General features: G+C 35.9%; 1 protein-coding gene across 4 annotated transcripts in view; it reads left to right on the top strand.

Moving 5' to 3' along the window:
* Positions 1-6,618: 6,618 nt before the first annotated feature.
* l(3)mbt (lethal (3) malignant brain tumor) overlaps positions 6,619-22,373 on the top strand; it is a 99,742-nt gene continuing 83,987 nt past the window's right edge. Inside the window, exons 1-3 of one of the 4 annotated variants that reach the window (XM_081745312.1) lie at positions 6,619-6,711; positions 9,383-9,440; positions 20,424-20,775. In XM_081745312.1, coding sequence (XP_081601438.1) covers positions 20,431-20,775 — 345 coding nt within the window. In that variant the 5' untranslated portion in view covers positions 6,619-6,711; positions 9,383-9,440; positions 20,424-20,430. Of the gene's footprint in view, positions 6,712-6,812; positions 6,903-7,966; positions 8,421-8,749; positions 8,900-9,382; positions 9,441-20,423; positions 20,776-22,373 lie in introns of those variants that run through there. The other 3 variants (XM_081745314.1, XM_081745311.1, XM_081745313.1) reach the window with 3 other exon arrangements.

The following is a 22,373-nucleotide window of genomic DNA, read 5'->3' as shown; positions in this document are numbered from 1 at the left end:
AGATGGTCTTTTAATTTAGTTGTTTCTACTTCCCTATGTCTAGTTTCACGATTATTACGTCTAAAATTTCTATTGGTAATGAGCTTAACATGAGTTTCGTCACTACTGCTAACTTCACTATGTTCGGTGTAAGCTGAATCACTGTTAGGTTGGTATCCAGTTCTAACATGGATGTCACTATCGATATTAGGTTCCGATTCCCGTGATTTGTTTTCGATTCTTTCTACTTTTTGGTATACTAACGCCAAATCGTGCCTAATTTCTCCTATTTCACGCTGTGCTGTTTTAATTTCAGCGTTGTTCTCGAAAGTCTGTTCATTTTTAACTTTGACGTGATAATCTAACTGTCTAATCTCTTGGTAACACATCTGAAGTGACCCTTCGTTCTTTCGAACCTGTTCTTTCAAATCTACGACTTCGTCGTGTATTTCGTCTAAGTGACTTTCCGTTTCTCTGTGCGCTACGAGACAACGTTCTTTATTAGCGTTACAAATGGTGTGATTAGCCTCTATCTGTCCTTGTGTCAATTCTAACCTTTCGGATATACCCATTAAATGATTTGTGTTTTTGGTTACTTTCATTCCCATTGAATGTACGTCGCGGACTATAAGTTCTATGTTATCTCTGTTCTGCTGAATAGCTGTTGTATTATGTTCGATTCCCCTCTGAACTCTTTCAATATTTTGGTCTACTTTATTCTCTAACGCTTGTATTCTATCAGCTATTTTTGTGGTTCCTTCATCGCATTTTATTTCGACTGCTTCTATTTGTGATCGTAATTTGGCAAGATTCTCTTCCTGACTATCCAATTTTTCTTCCTGTCTATCTAATTTTTCTTCCTGTCTATCTAATTTTTCTTCGGTTTTCTGAAAATGTTCTCTATTTTCTGCTTTTATTTGTTGCAGTATTTTAAGTAAATCAACTTGTTGGTGAGCCATAATGAAAATACAATTACTAGTCGCAAATAATAAATGTAAATGAAATTCAAATAAAATACATATACTACGGAACACTCAATGGGTACGAAAATGCTAAATTTTACTATTATTGTTTGTATTGGGACAACCTGTAAAAAGAAAATATGATTAGTAAAATTTCCTGTTTCAATATTATTAATACTTATTCATATATAACTACTGTCTCCATGCACATATCACTGACGGTCTTGGCTCGCGTCCCTGTTCGGGCGCCATTAAAATTGCTACCTACCGTTTCCCTTGGGTGCTGGCTCACGAAGAACTCCCTAAGAAAACAGCTGATAACAATCCTGGTCCAGGCTCATATTCTGTTGGGCGCAGATTGATAATGTTGAAATGTGAACAGTGATTTGACATGAGCCACGTTGATGCTTTTGAGACTCAGGTTGTGTTATACTTACTTTTGCGTATGCACACGCATACGTACACGTAACTGGCAAGCCGTCTGCTCGCAGGAATTCACACACACATGAATGAAGACGGTGATATTTACTTAGGTAAATTCCTATTTATTGAGTATAAATATATGTGGGTACGGAACAAAAAATATATATATATTAACAACACACAAAATTCTCACTTGGCAGAGCTATATGCTCGAACAGAAGAAATTGCTCTACGGCAATCAAATAAGCAAAATGAAGAATAAACTTTTAACACTGCATGGTAAATGTAAATATGCACACACTCTATATGAACACTAGAAACATAGCCCTTGTTTGAATATCACTAGCACTATATATTCACTCTTCGTATTATGCTAAGATTTTCACTATGTGATAATGACGAGGGAAAAAGGGGGGAATACTGCTGATTGAGGTATCTTGATTCCTAAAAGACGTTACATCTCCAGAAGGTATTTATCTTGTTTCACATCCTATATGTATATTAATGTAGCACTGAAAATTCTTCATACTATCCTTCTATACGATGTCTTGCGCTACCTTTTTCTCCAGCAAACTTTTCCACACTCTTGCTACAACGGATTCTCCTTGCTAACTTCTCGCTTCTGCTCGCACTTGGGAATAACCCGTCTCGATACTCAGGGTTGACAATGCACTATGTAAAATAATAAAGGGAATGTTAATGTTTGCCGCATTCATAGACATTGCCAATGTGTCGATTTATAATAAAGAATACTGGCAACATTTAATTTGATCCCGTGGGAAAGAAGCTTTGAAATAATAGTTGAAAAAGTGTAGCAGTCTTAACTAATAAATTCTTCCCATGGTTATAGATCTTTATGCACTGCTGTTATAGGTAAAATTGTTCAGTGGAAAGAAGCGAACAATGGTAACAGTGTGTATGAGTCATCCCACCTACGACTCCTGCAAGATAGGAACGTTTGTTCTCACGGCAGGACGGATGACGTAATGCGAAAGCATGAGAACACGATAAATACAATATCATTCACACACAATATCAACTTCGTATCCAAAAATATTCCCAATGTTAATAAATGTAATTAAGAAAAACGTATATGCAAAACAGTCATGGTGACGAAGACTATAAGTTGGAAACTATTTTACAGAAAGAAAAAATAAGTTTGCTACGACGAAATACTCTGTTGAGACGATGAGCGTTGCATTGGAAAACAACAACTTCTTTGTTCTATCGTGAGAAGCGATAAGAACGACTGAAGAACACCTGCATACACAGAACGAGTTGAAATTCTCACCAAAAGAGAAATAGCTTTTAGTTGAGTAAAATAATAATTTCGTTGCATGAATGAAAGTTAAAAAGAAATACACTGGTCGTCCAAAAACATAGTTTTGTGGCCGGGCAGACGGTCACAAGCATAACCCTTGAATGTTGTATTTTTTAAAAAACTAATTTAATTTATTTTCATCTACGCAGTGATACATTATAGTGTTGTCTATAAGAAAATTTTACCATTACATTTCTTACGGCTAGAGACATCCATAAGGGGCAATCGCCCCTCTTTCCCCCACTTCTTTGCCATTTCAAAATATTTTAGTAAAAAAAAAATGGAAGAAAAATGAGTGAGATCCAGCTATTTGTTTTATTATTTTTCTTTATATACAGTAGCGTCATTTTAGATATTGCCAGTGGAGGCAGGGTGTCCACCAAGATAAGAGTTCAACGTTTTTTTATTAGTATACAATTTGGTAAAAAGCATGCATTTCTTAAACTCAGGGAGGACTGCCCTCTGTCCTCTCCAAGCCCCTGTTTATATGTAAAATCTGTATTAGTTTGGAGAGTCTCTATCACAGGTTACGAAAAACAACATAAAAAATTTTAAACCAACTACATTCAACGTGTTTACGTTTCTCTTATTTGTTTGGACTATCTGAAATCTCCGTTCTTTGCACGGGAAAATAGGTTTATGGTATACAATAAATAATGTCGATTTCGGACATGTTATTTTTCACCCCTTCTGACTAACATAGGATGTGTGCTGAACTTGGACTTTAAGGGCATTGAGAGTGTCACTATTCATCTCAACGATCTCGAAAAACATGAATTAGGCACTGATATCTGTCATTTTCTATTATTTTTACACGCCTCCCCTATTCAACCCCCTATCTCTCTAACCGAACTGTCAGTAGGGATGAATGTAGACTTAAATGGCAACAAGAGTGTCGCTATTCATCTCAGCGACCTGAAAACTATGAATTGAACCTAATATCACTTCTTTTAGAATACTTTTACATATTAGCTCCTTCCTATCTCCACTCTTACCCCCTCATGCAAATGGAGAATGAATTTGGACTTATATGCGATCAGGAGTGTCACTGTTCATCCTAGGACCTCGAAAACTATGGATTGGACACTAATATTGATCGTTTTCTATTAGTCTTACCTGCCACCCCCTTCTCAGCTTCATCTTTTCTTACCTTCCATTCAGATGGGGGTAAACTTGGACCCAAACTACATCTGGAATGTTACTATTCATCCTAGTGACACCGAAAACTAAGGATTGGACACTAATATCGGTCGTTTGCGATTCTTTTTAAATGTCTCCCCTCCCCACCGTACGCCTCATGCCATAGTGAACTTAATTGGCACCGGGAGTGTCACTGTTTACCCCAAAGCTATGTATTGGACCTAATATCGGTCGTTTTGGAATGCTCTTAAATATCAGCTCCTTCTAACCTCAACCCTCATCTATCATGCAGACAGGGTTGCCAAATAAAAATAATCAAAATAAGGGACAGGTTGACGAATTTCAATGAGTATTACGAAAAGGGTTTTGATAAACATGGTCTAGTAAAAAAAAAAGAGCCAGGCGTCAAATAAAAATAGTAATCATTTTAGAGTGAAAGAAATACAAAAGTATGAACTAATACAAAGTGTTATTACAAGAAAAACTAGGTAAATCTTACTTTTAAAACATTGGATTTAGGTTACTTAAACTTTCTTCAAAAAATCGTACTGCACGGTTGACTTAACTGCACTCAGTGATTTATTTGTGAATTTTGTAGAAGCGGGGAAATATTTATGAAGAATTGCTACTAAAACATGAACTTGAATTATTGTACTTTAAAACAGATTGTATAGCCTATGAAAGGGGGGGGGGGATATCTTTCTAGGCTGGGAAGACTGAATTAAACCTAGAGACAGGGAAGTCAAAAGTTAGAATGGGGGAAATTCCCAGGGTTCCCTGGCTACAAATAAATCCCTGACTGCACTCGTAATCTTTTTCGAATTTGGACTTTCTTTAAGCTGTTGAAAAACACATTGCAGCTTAAAGTCGAAGAGTTGATTGCTATTATAAGTTCGACTTTCATCAATTGGACAGAACACCTGTTTCTTGTGTCAGTCCATTTCAAATTCATATGTGAGAAAACTCTTCCCACAAATGAATTTGACGATGGGATGCTTAGGAAAAAGGAGACGACTTGGAGAGAGGGCCGGGGAGGCTGATGACTCATTAAAAATCGCGGGCTTTAAAGTCGATGTGTGAGATAAATTTGCCATTTGGGCAAAATACAGGACTTTTGCCGTCCCGTATCGAAGCTCCCCGGGACGCGGGACAAAATCATAAAATAAGGGACTGTCCCTTAAAATTCGGGACATTTGGGAATCCTGCATGCAGATGGGGGATGAATTCGGACTTAAACGACATTGGGGGTGTCACTGTTCATGTCATCGACCTCAAAGCTATTGACTGGACATAAATATCGATCGTTTCCGATTATTTTTACATGTCATCCTCTTTTACCCCCTCTCACTTGCCGAAAACATGATACAAATTTAATTTGTGCCGAGGTCCACTTAGGTACCATAAATTATCAAAATTTTTGCAGTGGTCTAGGAAGAGTTAACCACTAAAAATTTATTTGACCGAAGATCGGACCAGACTCCACAAACCAGTGATAATGACTACCACCGAGCCATCATTCCCATGTATTAATAAGAAGAATTGAAGTAACTAAAATACAGTGCATTCTCACCTCGCTATAAGAACTCGAGTTCAAATTCCGTACTTGGCCATTCTGAGTAATTTCCCCTCAATCCTATTTAAGGCAAATATTGGTATGGTACTGTACTTGTACTTACAGGCTCTAGCTCAGTTCCAAAATTCCTTTCCAATTCCATGTTCCTACTGTAAAGTAGCTTTCCAACCGTGTGAGGTTGTGCTAGGGATCATTCGTACAGATCCACTGTTGCAAATTCCGGGGGGATGAGGGGACATGTCCACTCCAATCTTGGAGGGGCCGCGGTGGCTCAGTGTTAGAGCGTTCACCTCTGGTGCTTGGGGTCCTGGGTTCGATCCCAGCCCCCGCCAATGAACTTTGTGGTGGACAAACACCGTGTGCGTGGGTTTTCTCGGGGTTCTCCCGTTTCCTTCCACTTTCTTCATTCCACCATTTCATTCATTACTCATCACCGTCTCCTTTAGCCTAACCGGTATAATCGTGGGACGTAAAACTCAAAGATTTCATTTCATTTTTTTCCAATCTTGGAACTGAGGGGGACTGTCCCCCTCCAATAATCCGATTTGAAAGGTGCTTTTGGGCAGAAATTTGATGATTTTTGTCCAATTGCCACAAAGGAACGTAAGATGAAATTGATGTCCTCAACATTCCTTTTCAACTTCAAAAATATTTTGGACATCGCAAAAATAAAAAAAAAGGACAGTAACCCCCCCCCCCCTCAATGTTGATGACAGATTTTGCGCTGCTGCACAGATCTAAGCGTTCTACTTTCATTTTATACTTCTAAGAGTTCTAGAATTATCAGAAAATATTGCATTGTATTTTGCAGTTATTTGTTCGCCCTATCCTGTAATTCTTGAGCATAATCTAAATTGTATAAAATTTCAATAACTTTGTGTTGCTGTTTTAAAAGCATGCCCAGTTTCCATCCCAGTCTGGAAGCCACATATCTGATTAAAGTAAAATACAGACAAGGTCTCGATACCTTCCATGATATGAATCTTATTCACCTAAGCAGAACGTGATATCGGACGATAAATCAGCGTCTATACGTCCTTCTCAACTATTAAATGGCAACATACAATAATAAACACATCATAACCGTAAATTTATTAACTTTTTAAAAGTAACAATTTAATTTGTATTTAGTCTCTTATATCTTTTGAATTCCAAATAACGCTACTTCCTAATATGTGGTATGTAATGTAGCGGCAGCATCCGACGAATAGTGTATTCTTACGCAATCGCAGTGCCAGATCGCATGCGCATAGCGTACTAACTGCCGATACAATTTCCACCCCTTCGTATGATGGCGATAGCTGTTTGTGAAGGTATGTACCTGTTATATTTTTAATTTTATTACTTCTCTTACCTCGTTAAGGGATGTAAAACGCTTTCTTTAGTAGCACCAGTATCCTATTTTTCTATTAACATAGTTTTCTTGCTTCAGTAGTGTGGAAACTTTATATGATGTACACTTTTCAGTAATGTAGCGAGACATTTAGCTGAAATGATGCAGCAGGTTGAAGTCCAAGCGTATTAGAGAATATATTTGTTAGCTAGTCCATTATTGTTATTGATAGAAGTATTTATTGGTATACTGAGCGATAATATATGGTTTTCTGTATAAAATTAACTATGTTATGTTTATTTCAACAAGTTCAGTGATACTTTAATTTAGCGGTAAAATTTGAGTTCAAGATTCTGCCGGTTTTTATACATCAAATATAAGATGTTTCTTCAGAAAACAGTGTCTCACAAAATAGCCAGAATCTTTCAAAAGGTAGTACAGAATATTTTGTTCGCGGTACAATGGCCAATTTAAATGAAATGATAGTAATATGTATATTGTTGTATTTCTGAAGGACATCCATAGGCTTGCAATAGCATCTATTTATTTTTCGTGATGGACGTTAATAAAAGAAAAAATATATTGTACGCATAGAATCTACAAATCATTTACGGAATTATTATGTTAGAGCTATTTGACGTATGTACTGATAGGGTTGAATTTTTTAAAAAGAATATTTTTATGGCATTTGTGTTCACATGCTTGGTTCTTAAATGTAATATAGTCTGCTTTGCAAGAAATGGAAATCGTAATGTAAAGTTGATTTTAGTGTTAAATTACGATCTGTCATTTGGATTTCGTAAGAAAAGAATTTTCAAAGAGTCGAAGAACTGGATTGTCTTTTCATTCACATTGAGTATGTAGAAATGATGCAGCATGGTACCCCTCCCCTTTCCCAGATATGGTTGAAGTCTGCTGCTGAAATTCGAATTGAATTAGTGACATATTTTCGCCAGCAGTACAGGAAGAGAGAAATGCAGATAGCTAATGAATGATTAAGGACATCTTAACATTGTTTTCTTTCTTCATATCAGCAACAGTATGTACGAGAGTATTGATCTCTGTGACAAGCGAGTAGTAGCCTTGTCGTAGTCTGAACCTCAGCGCAGGTAAAGCTGCATTCTCGTCGGGACTCAGGCATACAGAAAACACGTTGAGGCTTGTAAGTTTGATCAGCCTTGTCAAGTTATTAATATACATGCAAAAACTTCAATTTTACGAACAGTAGTTATATGCAACTGAAAGAATAATGGATCACCAAACAGAACATGGAGTGTGAACAACTTTTTGAATTTATTTTGAGAGGATTCGCTTCTGCTTCTTTCGATTGCGTACGCGTCAAGTTTTTCGGGGAGTAACATGGAACAGCAAACGTATGACGTAGTTCGTTGGCAAAGTTATTTTGCTGCCCTAGTCCTTCTTTCATCTGCGTTCATATTAGCGTAAAATATATTGCACTGAGGCAAAATATTTTCTGAGATTCGTTTTATAGTGTTGTGTGTTGTATTAGAAATGGACAACATTTTAAAAGTATTTGCAAAACAGCTGTAGCTACCCCGAGGATTCTATGACGTCAGAGCACCTCTTACCTTGTGGGCGGGGCTTCGTGTATCACCGCCATCGCACGAAGGTTTGATGGACGTATTAATCTAGTTTGTTGATTGTTTATTGCAATAAATATGAAGTGAGGTGAGTTATTGTATTAATTATCAAATTGGAAAAATTACATGAATTACTTATAGACTATAAAAAGATATGTAGATTATAATTTAACGCAAAATTAGATATTGATTGACTTTTGTATTTATCTTGTATGCGTAACGCAAGTGATTCCGGAATTAACTTATTACTGTGTGTCATTAAAAGAAAAAATGTAAATTAGTGTTACTTTTCGTCATGAATGCAACTGTTTAAACATGATTTTCTTCATGGAAAAGTAATGTTATTTTGATTTATAGTTTTCATTCGTTGTTTCTTAAGTAAACATGAGTTCGTAAGAATTCAAGAGAATAGAAATGAAATGGCTACAAGTGATTGGTTGATTTTTATCCTACATACGTAAATAGCAAAGAAGAAGGTAGAAGCCCGCAGAGGAGCGCACTAATTTTAATACTGAAATATACATTTATAATATTCCATTATATTTTAATTAATGGATCAACTGCGTTGTGAGTATTTCGATAGTTAATGCTCAAATGGAAATATATTATGTGTAAAAAGTAAAATTAGGGAAATTTTACTGCTACTAATGTTTAAAGGTATACTCAGTTTTTAATAATCTGTCGTTTTTTTAAAAAATAATTATTAGTAATTATATAATACTGTTTTCTAAAAAAATACGTATATATTCGAGAATTGACATTACGTTCAGTATTATCGACTTAACAGATTTTTGAGTGAGATTATTATGTAAGTTCAGACGTTGAAAACATTTGATACCCAATTTACAAAGTTCGTAAATATTTTTTGTTTAGTAATTAATGATTTCGTTCAGTATGACTGAGTTTTAATTTAATGAAGTTATTTAAGAATAGGTGTTGAGAAAAATTGGTTACGACCATGATTTCATTAATATAAATGGTAACCTTCGTGCTAAATTGAAATTTTACATTCTCTTCTTTAATTCATAATAAATATTTCACTCTTTGTAGGTATTGTGACCAAGATTACTCGGCTTATTCTAAGGAAGAATGCATTAGTGGATATTTAGTAAGTATTCTACCATTAATATTATGTAATTTTACTTAAATGTATTTATGTAATCTTACTTTTTATGTGTTACTTAATGTCAGTATAATATTGTCATTGCAAAATTGCAAAATAAGTTACCTAAAGCTGTTTATTAGCATTTATGTTAACGTTATTTATATTCGGGTATTTTACTAATATTGTTAACTCAAAGTGTGCGGTTGACTACTATTTTTTTTTTTTTTTTTTTAGTGTACATTATTCGTGTATTTACCTATTATTTGTCTATACGTGCGTTTGATAATGAACCTTGTAGTCATGTACGCAGAAATTCACAAAGGGGTGTTACGCTCTCAATTTCACTTTCATTACTCTAATTTTTGTATGGTATAGGTTCACAATAGGTTGTCATAAAGATGGTCATAGATAATAATTTCCATTGGGGCTGTGTTTGTGCAAAATGTAAGGAAGCTGTAGTTTATGTTTACAAGAATAACTTAGTAGTGTGAAACCATTACAAGTACTGTAGGAATTCGTATACTTGATGAAAGTTCTTACAATTATGGGCACTTGTTCCAAAGTTTGTTATCCGCTTGGTTTTCGACAAATAAAACGCGTAATAACAGCTACGAAAATTTAAAAATCATCAATTTTTAGGACTGCTTTAAAGCGGGTATAATAGAGTAGGGTACAGTAGAATAAGGTAGGGATAAGTAGGGGAGGGTCGGGTTAGCTTAGAGTTTGGGAAGTTGGGACCCATTTTGTTTGAATTAATGGAGTATAAGTTCCCGTCTCTGTGTAAGGATACAGACTGGAGTGTTTACACCTGCAGCCATGTTCACAATACAGATGCTCGTTACTTTCCCACAATCCAACCATACCTGAACCTTGGCGCGAAGTAGTTCCCTCCGCTTACCTAACATTTCCACGATTATATCCGCTTATAAAAGAATAAACACAAGTTACGCTCTCCTTGCATATTACCAAGCACACAAACGAGCAAATTATGTGTTTCTTCGCGGTAAATTTTCAAAATTTTGCTAGAAACGGACGACCAACTTTTGAAATTAAGCCCCATAATGTTTACGGCAGACTGTTTTTGTTATGAGAGTTATTTTATATATGCCATACTTTTTGAAACCGTGCAAAAGCCGCATTAACATACTTGTAAACACAACATACAAACACGATCGACCTGCTGCTTGTAGTGACCAGCTAACATAGGTTGGTGCATGCTTTTCCCATGAATAATTATATTTGCTCATACCCACTGTTGCTTCACAGTACTCTTTACAGATGCACTACCGCGCGTACCCGCCAGCTTCGACTTACCGTGACGAGGGATAGGTGCAGTTCTTGCATATAGTAGTTACCTAGTACATGTTGGTGACTTTTTTCTGGCATGAATAATTTTTCTGTACACCCACCATCGCTCTCCTGCTTCCTACGGACATACTACTGCGCCGGTCCAAAAACTTCGCTCTGTCCTGATGCGGTGAAGGTGCAGTTCTTGTTTGCGGTTTTTACATTTGTTTTCATGCATATTATCAGTCTGTACGCAGTACATCAATTACTTTGGCGTACGCCATTAAAATAAAAGTGCATATGTCTTAAGCACGTTCTTGATATATAGGCCTGTGTGTATATTTATGCCTTAATATAGTAAGCTTTTACTTTTTCATGTTGAGTTCCAAGATGGGGGATTAAAACTTTAAATTCCCCCCTTGCGTAGCCACTGGTACTAACTAGGGTTAAGCGTGAAGCTGGCTACACTTATCGAAGACTAATGGATTGCTAATTCCTCAAACCGAGATTTATGCACGTGACTGTTTACTAATAGTAATCGAAAGAAATACGTATATTAATGAATGAAATTTTAAATGAAAAGCACGCGAGGCTGAAAACTGGTAGCATCAGCTTCTTGGCTGTTAGTTGAACAGTCACGAACCACTGATTCAGTCAGAATAACGTCGGCGGTGATTTCACTGCTGCCAAAGTCAAAAATTTTAGCGATAGAATCATTTGATATCTCGAGTCATTGGAGGCATTGTTAATCGAAATTTTAGCAATAGAACCATTTCGATATCTCGAGAGTTTTTGGTCCACATTGTGAATCGAAATTTTGGCGATGGATCCATTTTAATTTCTCGAGTTATTGGTCCACATTGTGAATCGAAATTTTAGTGATAGAACCATTTCGATTTCTCTAGTCATTGGTCCATATTGTGAATCGCAATTTGAGCGATAGGACCATTTCGATATCTTGATAGGCATAGGTACACATTGTGGGTTGAATTATACAGAATTTCTGTCACATATTTTGTAAATGTTTTGGATAATTGAGCATCACAGCATATAATGTGTGCCCCACCCCCTGTTAGGCGTAATTCGGAACGCTGAAAGTTTTCTTAAAATTTGGGACACTAAAGGACTACCGCCTTTTCAGTGTCACATAGTGCAGAAGAGTTTGATGCTGTAAAGAAAATAGACATTTAAACATTGTTCGGCGTAAGCTCTAAACTGCGATAAACAAAGCCACGTGAAACTAAATCTCGCTGATTTGCTGTTGTTCTACCGACGCTTGTACTCCTCCGCAAAATAGTTCATGTGATTGCATTATTATTTTTACTATGAAGCTTCATATAAAACTGCTATATTATTATAAATGACTAAAATATAATAGGATTATCTAATAATACTGCAATCGAGTGTGGTTAATGAAACAATAGAAATGAACACTAAGCATGCGCAGTAATTATGGCGCCAACTCAACTGTGGACGGGTGTTCTGCTTTTAAAGTCTGAAAGATGACTGGCATGCAGGGTTGGCAAAAACATGGTTTTTATTTAAAAAACAAAAAAAAAACTTTTTTTTTTTTTTGGTTTAAACCAGGTTTATTTGGTTTACATAATTTGCTCTATATATTCATATCATATATGGACAGAAATAAGTTTGTTTCGCCTTGATGTTATTATGCAACAGCCGGGTTATTCTCGAAGGGGTCACATAAGCTTAAAGCGGAATAAAAACTGCTTCTCGAGTTACATCCGAGAGAAATTGTCCTCCATTTGAACTCGGAACCAGGACTAATTGGCCACAAATGCGATGCTTCTGCCGACTCACTCACGAAGGAATCCTGATAAAAATACGTTGTACTGATCTTTACATGCTTCTTAATATAACTGTCAAGAGTCATTTCAGAAGGACAAAAAGATACACAGTTGCACAAGTGAAACCATTATACAGAATTACATATGGACAATTTCAAAGTACTACGGAGTACAGAAGAACTAATTTAGTTCAAGTTAGTTAACAACGACTTTTTTTTTGTTCCAAATTAAAGAAATACAACGACTTAATTTGCATATCAGTAAGAAAAGTGTATAAAGATACGAATTATTTGAGTCCACTTTGGCTCAGACTCATTTATACATAAATATATACCAAAGATACTTCTCATTTCACTAAATGCCTCTCGTGGGGTCTGTATGAACCCCCTCCCCCCACACAAAAGTACGGCATTTCGATGTATTTTATCAATAGTAAACATTAAAACAATATTTAGAATTTTTCTTTGATTGCAATTACGCAACAATAATAACTACAAAAAAATCACAAAACAAACATTTATAAACTTACACCGGTGTATATATAAAAAAAGTTGCTTTTGTAGTATAATGTTTTTTGAGTAATGAATGGGGAATTTAGGTCTGAATATAGTACGAATAATATACGGGAGTGAAACGTGATAACCCACAAATGTGTGTTCATCAAGATTTTACAAACACTTACACTTTTACGAACATTTTTCGGTTTAAACCAGTTGTTTTTTTTTGAAAAAACCAGCTGGTTTAAACTACCTTGGTTTAAACCAGCCAACCCTGCTGGCAAGAATCCCGGTTCCGTGAGTGTTGTGGTGAAACACCAACAAAGCAAATCTTTACTCACTAAGCAACAATTGTTTACCAGCGAAATTCAAATACTTTTTTTTTGGTAATCTCGAATTTTTTTTCTTTTCTGCTGCTACTGTATCTGGACAACACGAGACAGTATTGTCAAAATGCAAGTGTATAATTTGCTCCCCCCCTCCCCCGTGGGGAGTGGGAGTGATACATCACTAGCCAATCGTATTTGTGACAAGCGGAAGGATACAAATATTTTGTTTATCGGAGTTTAGAGTTTACGCTGAACAATGTTTAGTATTTAGCTCTATGATTATTCTGCTAGCATAGCTTAGCTCACTCAGTCTCTCAACATGTGTTTCGCGACCTACGAGTGGATCTGGAGAGAATGTGAATTGGTCGCAAAGTTTTCGTGTATCAAGGCTCATCTGTAAGCCCACCTCCACTTTTTTTTTTTTTTTTTTTTTTTTTTTTTTTTTTTTTTTTTTTAAGATAATAAATTAACGGGAATGAAGAATTTAAAACGAAAATCGGAAGTGAGCCAGATGGTGTCTGCAAAATATCATTACATTGACAAATAATTGTTTTCAATATTTTTCGTATCGTGCATAAATTTTGAGTGACGAACAATAATGTCGTGAACTGCCCACTTAAATTTCTGCTCTGTAAGAAAAAGTGTGGGAACATTTAGTATTTTATCTGTTTAATAGTGTTGTGTAAATACTATTTGGCTTACTTTTGTATATTTTTCATTCTCTTTTAGTTTTTTGTGATTGAGGATGACCTTTGACCTTAGTGAGAAGGCTTAAATTGGGCTAGCATTCAGCTTAAGTGTGGTTAAGTCGTAAATCTGAAAGCGAATTACACCTGTTTTCCCACTTGTTCATCATCTGAATGTAAGATGATCATGCATCAAGTCCAGATATACAGTGTGGTGTAAAGTCACAATGCGTTATCCGGAATTCCAGAATATTTACCTCTTAATGTCAAAAAATTAAGTGTTCTCCGTTTGAAAACATAAGAGCCTTGTCTCCTTCCACTACTAATAAGAGCAACCCAATCGTTGTTAGGATAGTGGTTGGTGGATGTTGCAAGATGTCCGATATCATTGTCTGTAAAGAGGTGTCCGTCACAGAGAAGGAACACAAATTAGGTTACTAATGGTTCATGCAGTAAATACCTTAGCTACGATTGTAACTATAGAGTAGAGACCTGCACGGGCCGGGCTTGGGCGGGCCGACTCTGTTATTTCTTTTGGCCGAGCCGGGCTTGGGTGGGCAAACAATGATTTATCTTCAGGTTGAGGGGCTGGGGCCCATTAATTGCAATTCTTTAATAATTATTGACTTTCGTTAAACAATAATTGGAATAAAGGCAAACGTTGAAGGAGTGTGCCCGTGAAAAATTTTACAAAATGAAACTTTTAAAATTTATCGGGCCAAGAATTTTAAAAAGCTTGCCAGGCTCGGGCTGGAAATCTCCAAAACTTTTCGGGCCCGGGCTGGGCCGGGCCTATGTACATTCGGGCTGGAATGGGCTCAGGCCGAAAACTTCGGCCCGTGCAGGTCTCTACTATAGGGTAATATTGAAATATTATATTTAGTGTTCGAATTATTTATTTTGTTTATTGATTGACCAAATTCACAGATACAGCATAACTTGGCCATTTTACACAGGGAAACGTTAACAAACAGAAATAAAATATCAACATTGTCAACAAAGAGTGCAAAAGTTAATATTATATAGCCAACACGCGTTAATTACTCTGTCAAACATCCGGCACCTCGAAAAGAAAATTCATCAGTTGTATAAAATAATAGTTCGCTATTCTGTGAAAAGGGGACCCCTGTATAATTGCTAACCTGGAGCGGGCAAGATGGAATAGGTGGACACGTAAGGATAGTTTTGCGGGAAGGGACACGTAAGGATAATTCTTGAAGTAGGGTTTCCGATCTTAAGTTTCTATTAATTATCTTATGAAGAAATTTCAGGTTAGGCATTTGTGCGTATTCCCGCGGACTGCATATTAAGATATCGCAAGTGTTCCTCCTTAGGTAATATCCGAAGTGCGGGAACAAAAAAAAAGTGTACTATAGCAGTAAAGAAATTGAGAATAGTAATCAAGTGTAGAGAGATGTGTAGGTGCAGCCATGGCTCATAGGGAGACCAGTATTCGATCTTGAGTGCTATTAGAGTTTTACAGAATGTTGCTAATAATGCCACAGTGCATAGTTCAGTAAATCGGTAAAAGAAGTCCCAACATACGCATTGATTTCTCAACTATTGAGGGGATACGGTCAGAGAACGTGAGTTTCGAGTCTAAGATGACACCAAGACCACTATGACTAGTAGAATATATTATAGGGGAACCGTTAATATATTCGGAGGGAACAAACTTTTTCAAAGTAATGGTTATATTATATTTCACGCTGTTTAGTTTAGTTAAGTTAAGTTTCAAATGCTACATATTACACCAGCCTATACGATAATTTATGTCCTCGTGTCATGGAAACACAATCTTTCTCTGTATAACTTACAGTCACCAGCAAAAAGATTACTAGGATTAGCTGATAAGTGTGAGTAGAGGTGGTCCATATACAGAAAAAATAGCAGGGGCCCAAGTACACTTTCCTGTGGCACAGCCGAGACCACAGGTTGGAGATTAGAAGTCGCCCCTGAAAGAGCAACTTTCTGTTTACGGACCTTCAAGTAAACTGGAGAAATGAAGAAAAAAAAAAAAAAAACTTCGTAAAAAAACAAAAGTATCGCTAGGGGGATGTGTTAATGTGGGTGTGTACTGCAAAATTCTTGTGTGAAGAGTTTCTTAATTCACGTACTGACCGTATTGAAAGTAAAAGTAACACAGTAAAAACATCCAACATTCGTATTAAATACAATGAAACCTGTGTGTTTTGGCCGCCATTGAAACAGAAAATAGGCGTGATCTATGTTGTAACAATATATAGTTTTAAGAACATTACAACAATTCCTGAATACCCTCTAGTACAGGAACACATTCACACGAATAATGATAAAAAAGTAGAAACACATATACACAGTTTATAGAAATTGATATTACAGCACGCTGAGTTATTCAGTGCGAAAACTATCTCCAACCTATAGCCTGGACGCCTCTCTCTACTCTCTATAGCGCCCTTTTCTACGCTTCACTTAGCTTCCAGTCTTCTCTACCAAGTAATCCACTAGATACGATAACCACCAAAAACTACCAATTGTAGAAAATCACATTTAAATCTATAATGAATTGAGGAAAGATTTAATTGAAACTATACCAAGTATCAATGAATTAACTATTCACATTAATTATTTCAATTCCTCTTCTTCTGCCTTCTTAACCAGATAGTACTCACTATGAATTTGTAAAATGGATTTACCTTCGTTATCATTCATTACTCTTGTGGAATTCTCTTCTCCCTTAACTCATCGAGAAGCAGGTTTGCGCAATTAGACTCTCCTATTATAAATTATATTAAAATGTGTAGGGGAATTTTATATCATAATGTATCTCCGGAACGGTTTTTAGGAATATAAATCAGAGAACACCTTTTTTTTAATTTATCAGTTTATTCACTAACTAAGAGTGTTTTGGTTTATGAAATTTTCTAAGATAAATCTTAATTGTTCCTGACTAGAATTTACAAATGGACTTGTATCTCAAATTTATTTATAAGACATTAATTAGGGTGGGTCTGTGAAGTTAAACCAACTCGCGTTCATTTCTAAACTTAGTACACTCCGTAATTATTTTGTATCAGTACTGCTAGTCACTTATAGAGTGCGTCACGTAAAGCTTTGTCGTGGAACTCATTGGACCTACATTCCGTTCCACTTGAGGAAACTAGCTAATTTATTCAGGTTAGGAAAAGGTACAATTTGGATCCGTACATTGAATCCCAGGTAGAATTCTTAACTAAAGAAATTCTCTGTCAGCTTCTTCTATGTTTCAAGACTAGGCCTCAATAATGTAGAATCCCGACTATAGAATTCTTACTCTTAGTAATTCAAGTGTGTTCTATGGAACAATCATTGATGTCTACTATTCCTTCCCTAATCTCCTCCCTTGGGAATCGAGAAATTAAATATTAATTACTCCCTAACTAAAATCCATCCAAAACATTTCTCAAAAATTCCCGTCCTACATTTCGAACAAACTAAATATTATGAAACTCTACATAACTAAATTAACTAGAAACTAGCGGATTCATAAGGAAATAGCCCGCTAACTTAAAAAAGTTAAACCTTGGTTCTCGCTCAGAACCAACAACCTAAAATCACATTACTCAGTGGTGTTCCTAACAAATAGAATCCCTACTTTGGTTCTCACTAGGAACCTCTTATACAGCCCATCTCTCAGAGCTGGATTCAAAAGTATTAAAGCCTAAACAGGTTCTCATTCAGAACCTCCAACCAATTTAGACCACATCATTCAGTGGCTGTCTCCAGAAAGTGAAGCCCTGTTATCCTATTTCGTCTCATATTGATAGTAGTCCACGGAGACCAGCTAAGGGACCTTTCGTGGAGGGCGGGGGACAAGTTTCCTCTTCAAAGGGAGAGAAAGTTCACTTCTGCAACCCCAGCGAGAAGTGTTTCCACCATAAAGAAAAGTTTTTAAGCATACATAATATACAGATCATTTACAAATTCAATATACAAGTTAACTAAATATACTAATAAATATATATATGGATTATTAATTTATAAATCTATACATTTATATAAAAAAAATAGGGAGCAAGGTGCGCCTTGCATCAGCCTAAAACAAATCAAATAGAAAGAGTATATCGAAATAGATAGAGTTTATAGAAATCGATTTATTTATAAATGTTCTTTTCGGTTGCAGAAGAATTCCTCCTTTTTCTAATGGATGATATCCACAGCTTCGGAGCAAATCAGTTCTTAAAAGTAATTTTATTGGTGATGGTTCATTCTACTCGTATACAGCGTGACTCAAAAGTAGATATACTCCCCTGCACTGATCAAGTATAACATTTTAGCTTATAGGTTTATTTGCTTCGGCTGTTCTAAGTCTACCTGACGGATAAGAATAAGAAATGATATAAAAAGCAATGAGTTGATCAGTACGGGACTGTATACCTACTTTTGGTCCACCCTGTATATATTTTATTTCTTTTGCCTGTATGACATTTTAATTTTAAGCTTAACCGCCTGTTGTGAATCAGCTACAGTGTTTACCCCAGAGCAAAAGGTGCTAAAATCTTAAGCGAATGCATATCTCACGAGCTTCGCTACGTGTTGACAAGCTATTGATAACCATCAGGTGCCATTAGTTGAGATTGTTAGCCGTGAAAATTTTCTTGAGTTACTGAAATTCTCCATTGAAGAAAGGCGCCGACATGTTCATTGGTTTCTCTCAAACGAAGAAAGTAAACAAATACAACCACTTGTTGAGTTCCTATGTGTAGTTTTCTTTAAGACTTTTTCCTTCACGCATTTATCAGTTAGGGTGGTATTCTGGTCATTTTCTCCCATAACAAATCATAGGACCATTCACAAATATAACACATCAGCCTGACATATAGGAAAGATGAAAATGTCAGGAAAAATTACAACAATATGGTATTTTGCATGGCCAAGTCTTTAATATCATAGGACAAATGTTGCTTCAATGCGACCAAGTTCCAAGATAGGCATGTGGCCAACTGATAGAGATAATTTGTGCATGTCTTACGGAGAAATGCAGGTTCTATAAAGTTGAGGCCAAGATAGGCAAGTGGCCAACTTACAGAGTAATAATTATTACATGTCTTACGAGAAAATGCAGGTTTGTAGGATAATCAAGTTAACAGGTTTTACGGTACTGAACATACAGATTAACGAACTAATCGTGACCGCTTTTTAATTTCTTGAGACGAAGTCTACAATAGTTGCCTGTCGTATAATTCTGCGGGCTCTAGTGTAGTGTTTAAAATGTAAACACTAGTTTCTGATTGGAATTTACTTGTATCGTTGAATCAGTTGAACAGAGACAAATTGATGATTTATTTTCAGACGACTGAAGTATTTTCAGTTTTGGATACGTATATGGCCGTTATGAAAAAGTTACTGAAACATAAAGGTAAAAGAAGAATATTAGGGTATCTGAGAGTGTTCATAAAATGGAGGGTTCTCTCCCACAATAACAAGTAAATATCTTTGCCGAGACAACAAGAGGTGTCTTAATTAAGGATGATTTCACTGTATATATACTGTATTAGAATATTTTAACCTTTTGTGATTCATGTATGTTCAATAATTGGAATAGATTAATTGCTGATGGATGCCATAGGATACGTAACGAATTACTCAATATGGATAGTCTTAACCGTGTATCACGAAATAATTGTATTAATCAAACTGTTTCAGTGTACGCTGACTTCTTTTTCGATGATTTCTAAATGTTGCAGAATTGGATCCGTATGTAAAGGTTTACACCTTCTTGAGAAATGAGTTCGTTTACTTCAATGAACTCGGGTTGATGAAAAATTACGATACACAGTTTTTAGTTTTATCATTACTTTGAATTTTTACTCAACAACAAATTTGAAACAGTGATAAAACTATAAACTTGGCATCATACTCTTTCATAAACTGGGGCCGCGGTGGCTCTGTGATAGAGCGTTCACTTCTGGTGCTTGAGGTCCCGGGTTCGATCCCAGCCCCTGCCAAGTGAACTTTGTGGTGAACAAACACCGTGTGCGTGGATTTCCTCAGGATTCTTCCATTTCCTCCCACTTTCTTCATTCCACCATTTCATTCATTACTCATCATCGCCGTCTCCTTTAGCCTCACCGGCATAACCCTGGGACGTAAAACTTAAAAATTTCATTTCATTTTCTTTCATAAGCTGAGTTCGCTACAACATTGAGTAGTGAGTTTATTTTACTTTATCTCTCAGGAAGGCACAAACTCTCGCTTATGGATCCAGTTCAGGAACATTAGAAGAAATTGAAATGGTATCAGCGTGAATGACTGAAACTAAGAATGCAACGTGAATGCAATTACATCGTGATACAAAGTAAAACTATTCATATTTGAGTTGGAATATTTTTGTTGTAATACTGAATTTGTTTCTATTTTTCAGAATCAAAATGACATCAGTGTCGAGTGTCCAAATAACACCATGTGGTCCCACCATTCAGGGTACCACCACACTGTCAGCTGTGACAGATGGTACAGTAACTACCCTTGCAAGTCAACAAGTAACCGTTGTCACCTCCGGTCCTTCGCTTACAGTTCCTGGATCTCCAACGCAACAGGCACTCTCTGCACCAGCACAGGCAGGAACCAGAATGCTTCCGTTGGTGCCCATTTACATCCAAGGACCTCCTGCACATGCCATGCGTGTGAGTGATGCTGGCACGACAACAGCCATCGCAGTTACACAGTCAGGCAATCAGTCAAAACTAACAACGATGATGACTCCTGTGAGTCAGGTGAGAAGATTTCATTGATTAGTATTCTGTACCATATGTCATCTTTAGCAATGAGCAGGGATCAAAGTACTGTATATGCTTTGATCTAGTTGCCAGTTCTAAAAACCAGCCGCCACAATAATACAGATCCAATTTTGATAGATCTTTTGACCTTAAATCTTTACTGTTGTCACGTCAGTCTACTCGTTAAATATAATAGCAATTGAAGATAGTATAACTGAAGCTTTACAAAGCATCAGTGTGTATTTTATGTCCATGTACACTCATGTCCAAAATGATTGTCGCATATCTATAACTGCCTTCTTGTAAGAATGTAATTTGATAATGATTTTCCAGGGTACTTTTAATACTGATACTATTTGTATAACCGGGAAATGTATATTTGTGGTAAATTTCATAGGAAAAGAATTATAAATACGAAAATTACAATTAGTAAAACAAAATGTTGCTAAATGGACAAAAAAGTTTTATTTTCGTTTTATTGTTCTTATTTACTGCTCTTTTGACATGAATTTTGCCACATACATGTCTTTTCCGATTATACGCATAGTAACATTATAAGAAATACTGGGTGAATTTGTTATCAAATTATATTATTACAACAACATATTTATAGACATGCGACAATAATTTTGAACATGAGTGTACATGTCTTGCAGTATGAGCACTGAAATAACAATTGCTCACTCTGGTGGATGAATCACAATTCTCAAATGATGGCACATTCATATTAGGTATCAAAGTAAATTAGAAGCTTTGGACTTTATAACGAATTCATTATAAATTTTTCTTTTATCCATCAAGAAAAAAAAGTCAGTTTGATTCGTAAATAGATCACAAGAAAATAAAGCAAATTAATTGAAAATGTATTAATTAAAATTCAGAGTATGTTTTCGTAATTGGAAAAGAGCGCAACGGACTAATTTGAATCCCTCTCCCCCGTTTTTTTTTCTTTCTTTTTCTTTCTTGTAAGTGCTTCAATGAAAATATCAGACTTGAAAATTTCGAACGCTAAACGGAAATTTTTTAACATAAGTTTTCGAGCTGTAAAAGAAAATCTTATCTTTAAAGCTGTATCTAGGTGTGTCGAATAAATATTAGTCAACTTTTGGGGGATAACTCTGCTATTTTGTGACCATATTGTCGTTTTTATTTGCGTTATTTAAATGTGTAACTATCTCTGACGGTTTTCTTTTTAGATTTTGCGTGTTTTTATTATTATTATTATTATTATTATTATTATTATTATTATTATTATTATTATTATTATTATTATTATTATTATTATTATTTCTGTTCTAGTCACTTTCCTTGTATATTAAGGGCCGCGGTGGCTCAGTGGTAGAACGTTCCCAGCTCGCGCCAAGTGAGCTTTGTAGTGGACAGACATCGTGTGCATGGGTTTTCTCGGGGTTCTCACGTTTTCCTCCCACTTTCTTCATTCTATTCATTTCTCATCATCACCGTCTCCTTTAGCCTAGCCAGCATAATCGTGGAACGTAAAACTAAAAGATTTCATTTCATTTTTTGTATATTTTCTATTTTATCTATTCTTGTAGCTTTTCCCGACCTCTATTCTAAATTTTATAGAGTTTTCT

The sequence above is a fragment of the Thermobia domestica genome, chromosome 18, assembly GCF_964235325.1.
Source record: "Thermobia domestica chromosome 18, izTheDome1.hap1.1, whole genome shotgun sequence".
Classification (NCBI taxonomy): domain Eukaryota; kingdom Metazoa; phylum Arthropoda; class Insecta; order Zygentoma; family Lepismatidae; genus Thermobia; species Thermobia domestica.
The sequence above is the reverse complement of the archived record's forward strand: the minus strand, read 5'-3'. Positions and strand labels throughout refer to the sequence as shown.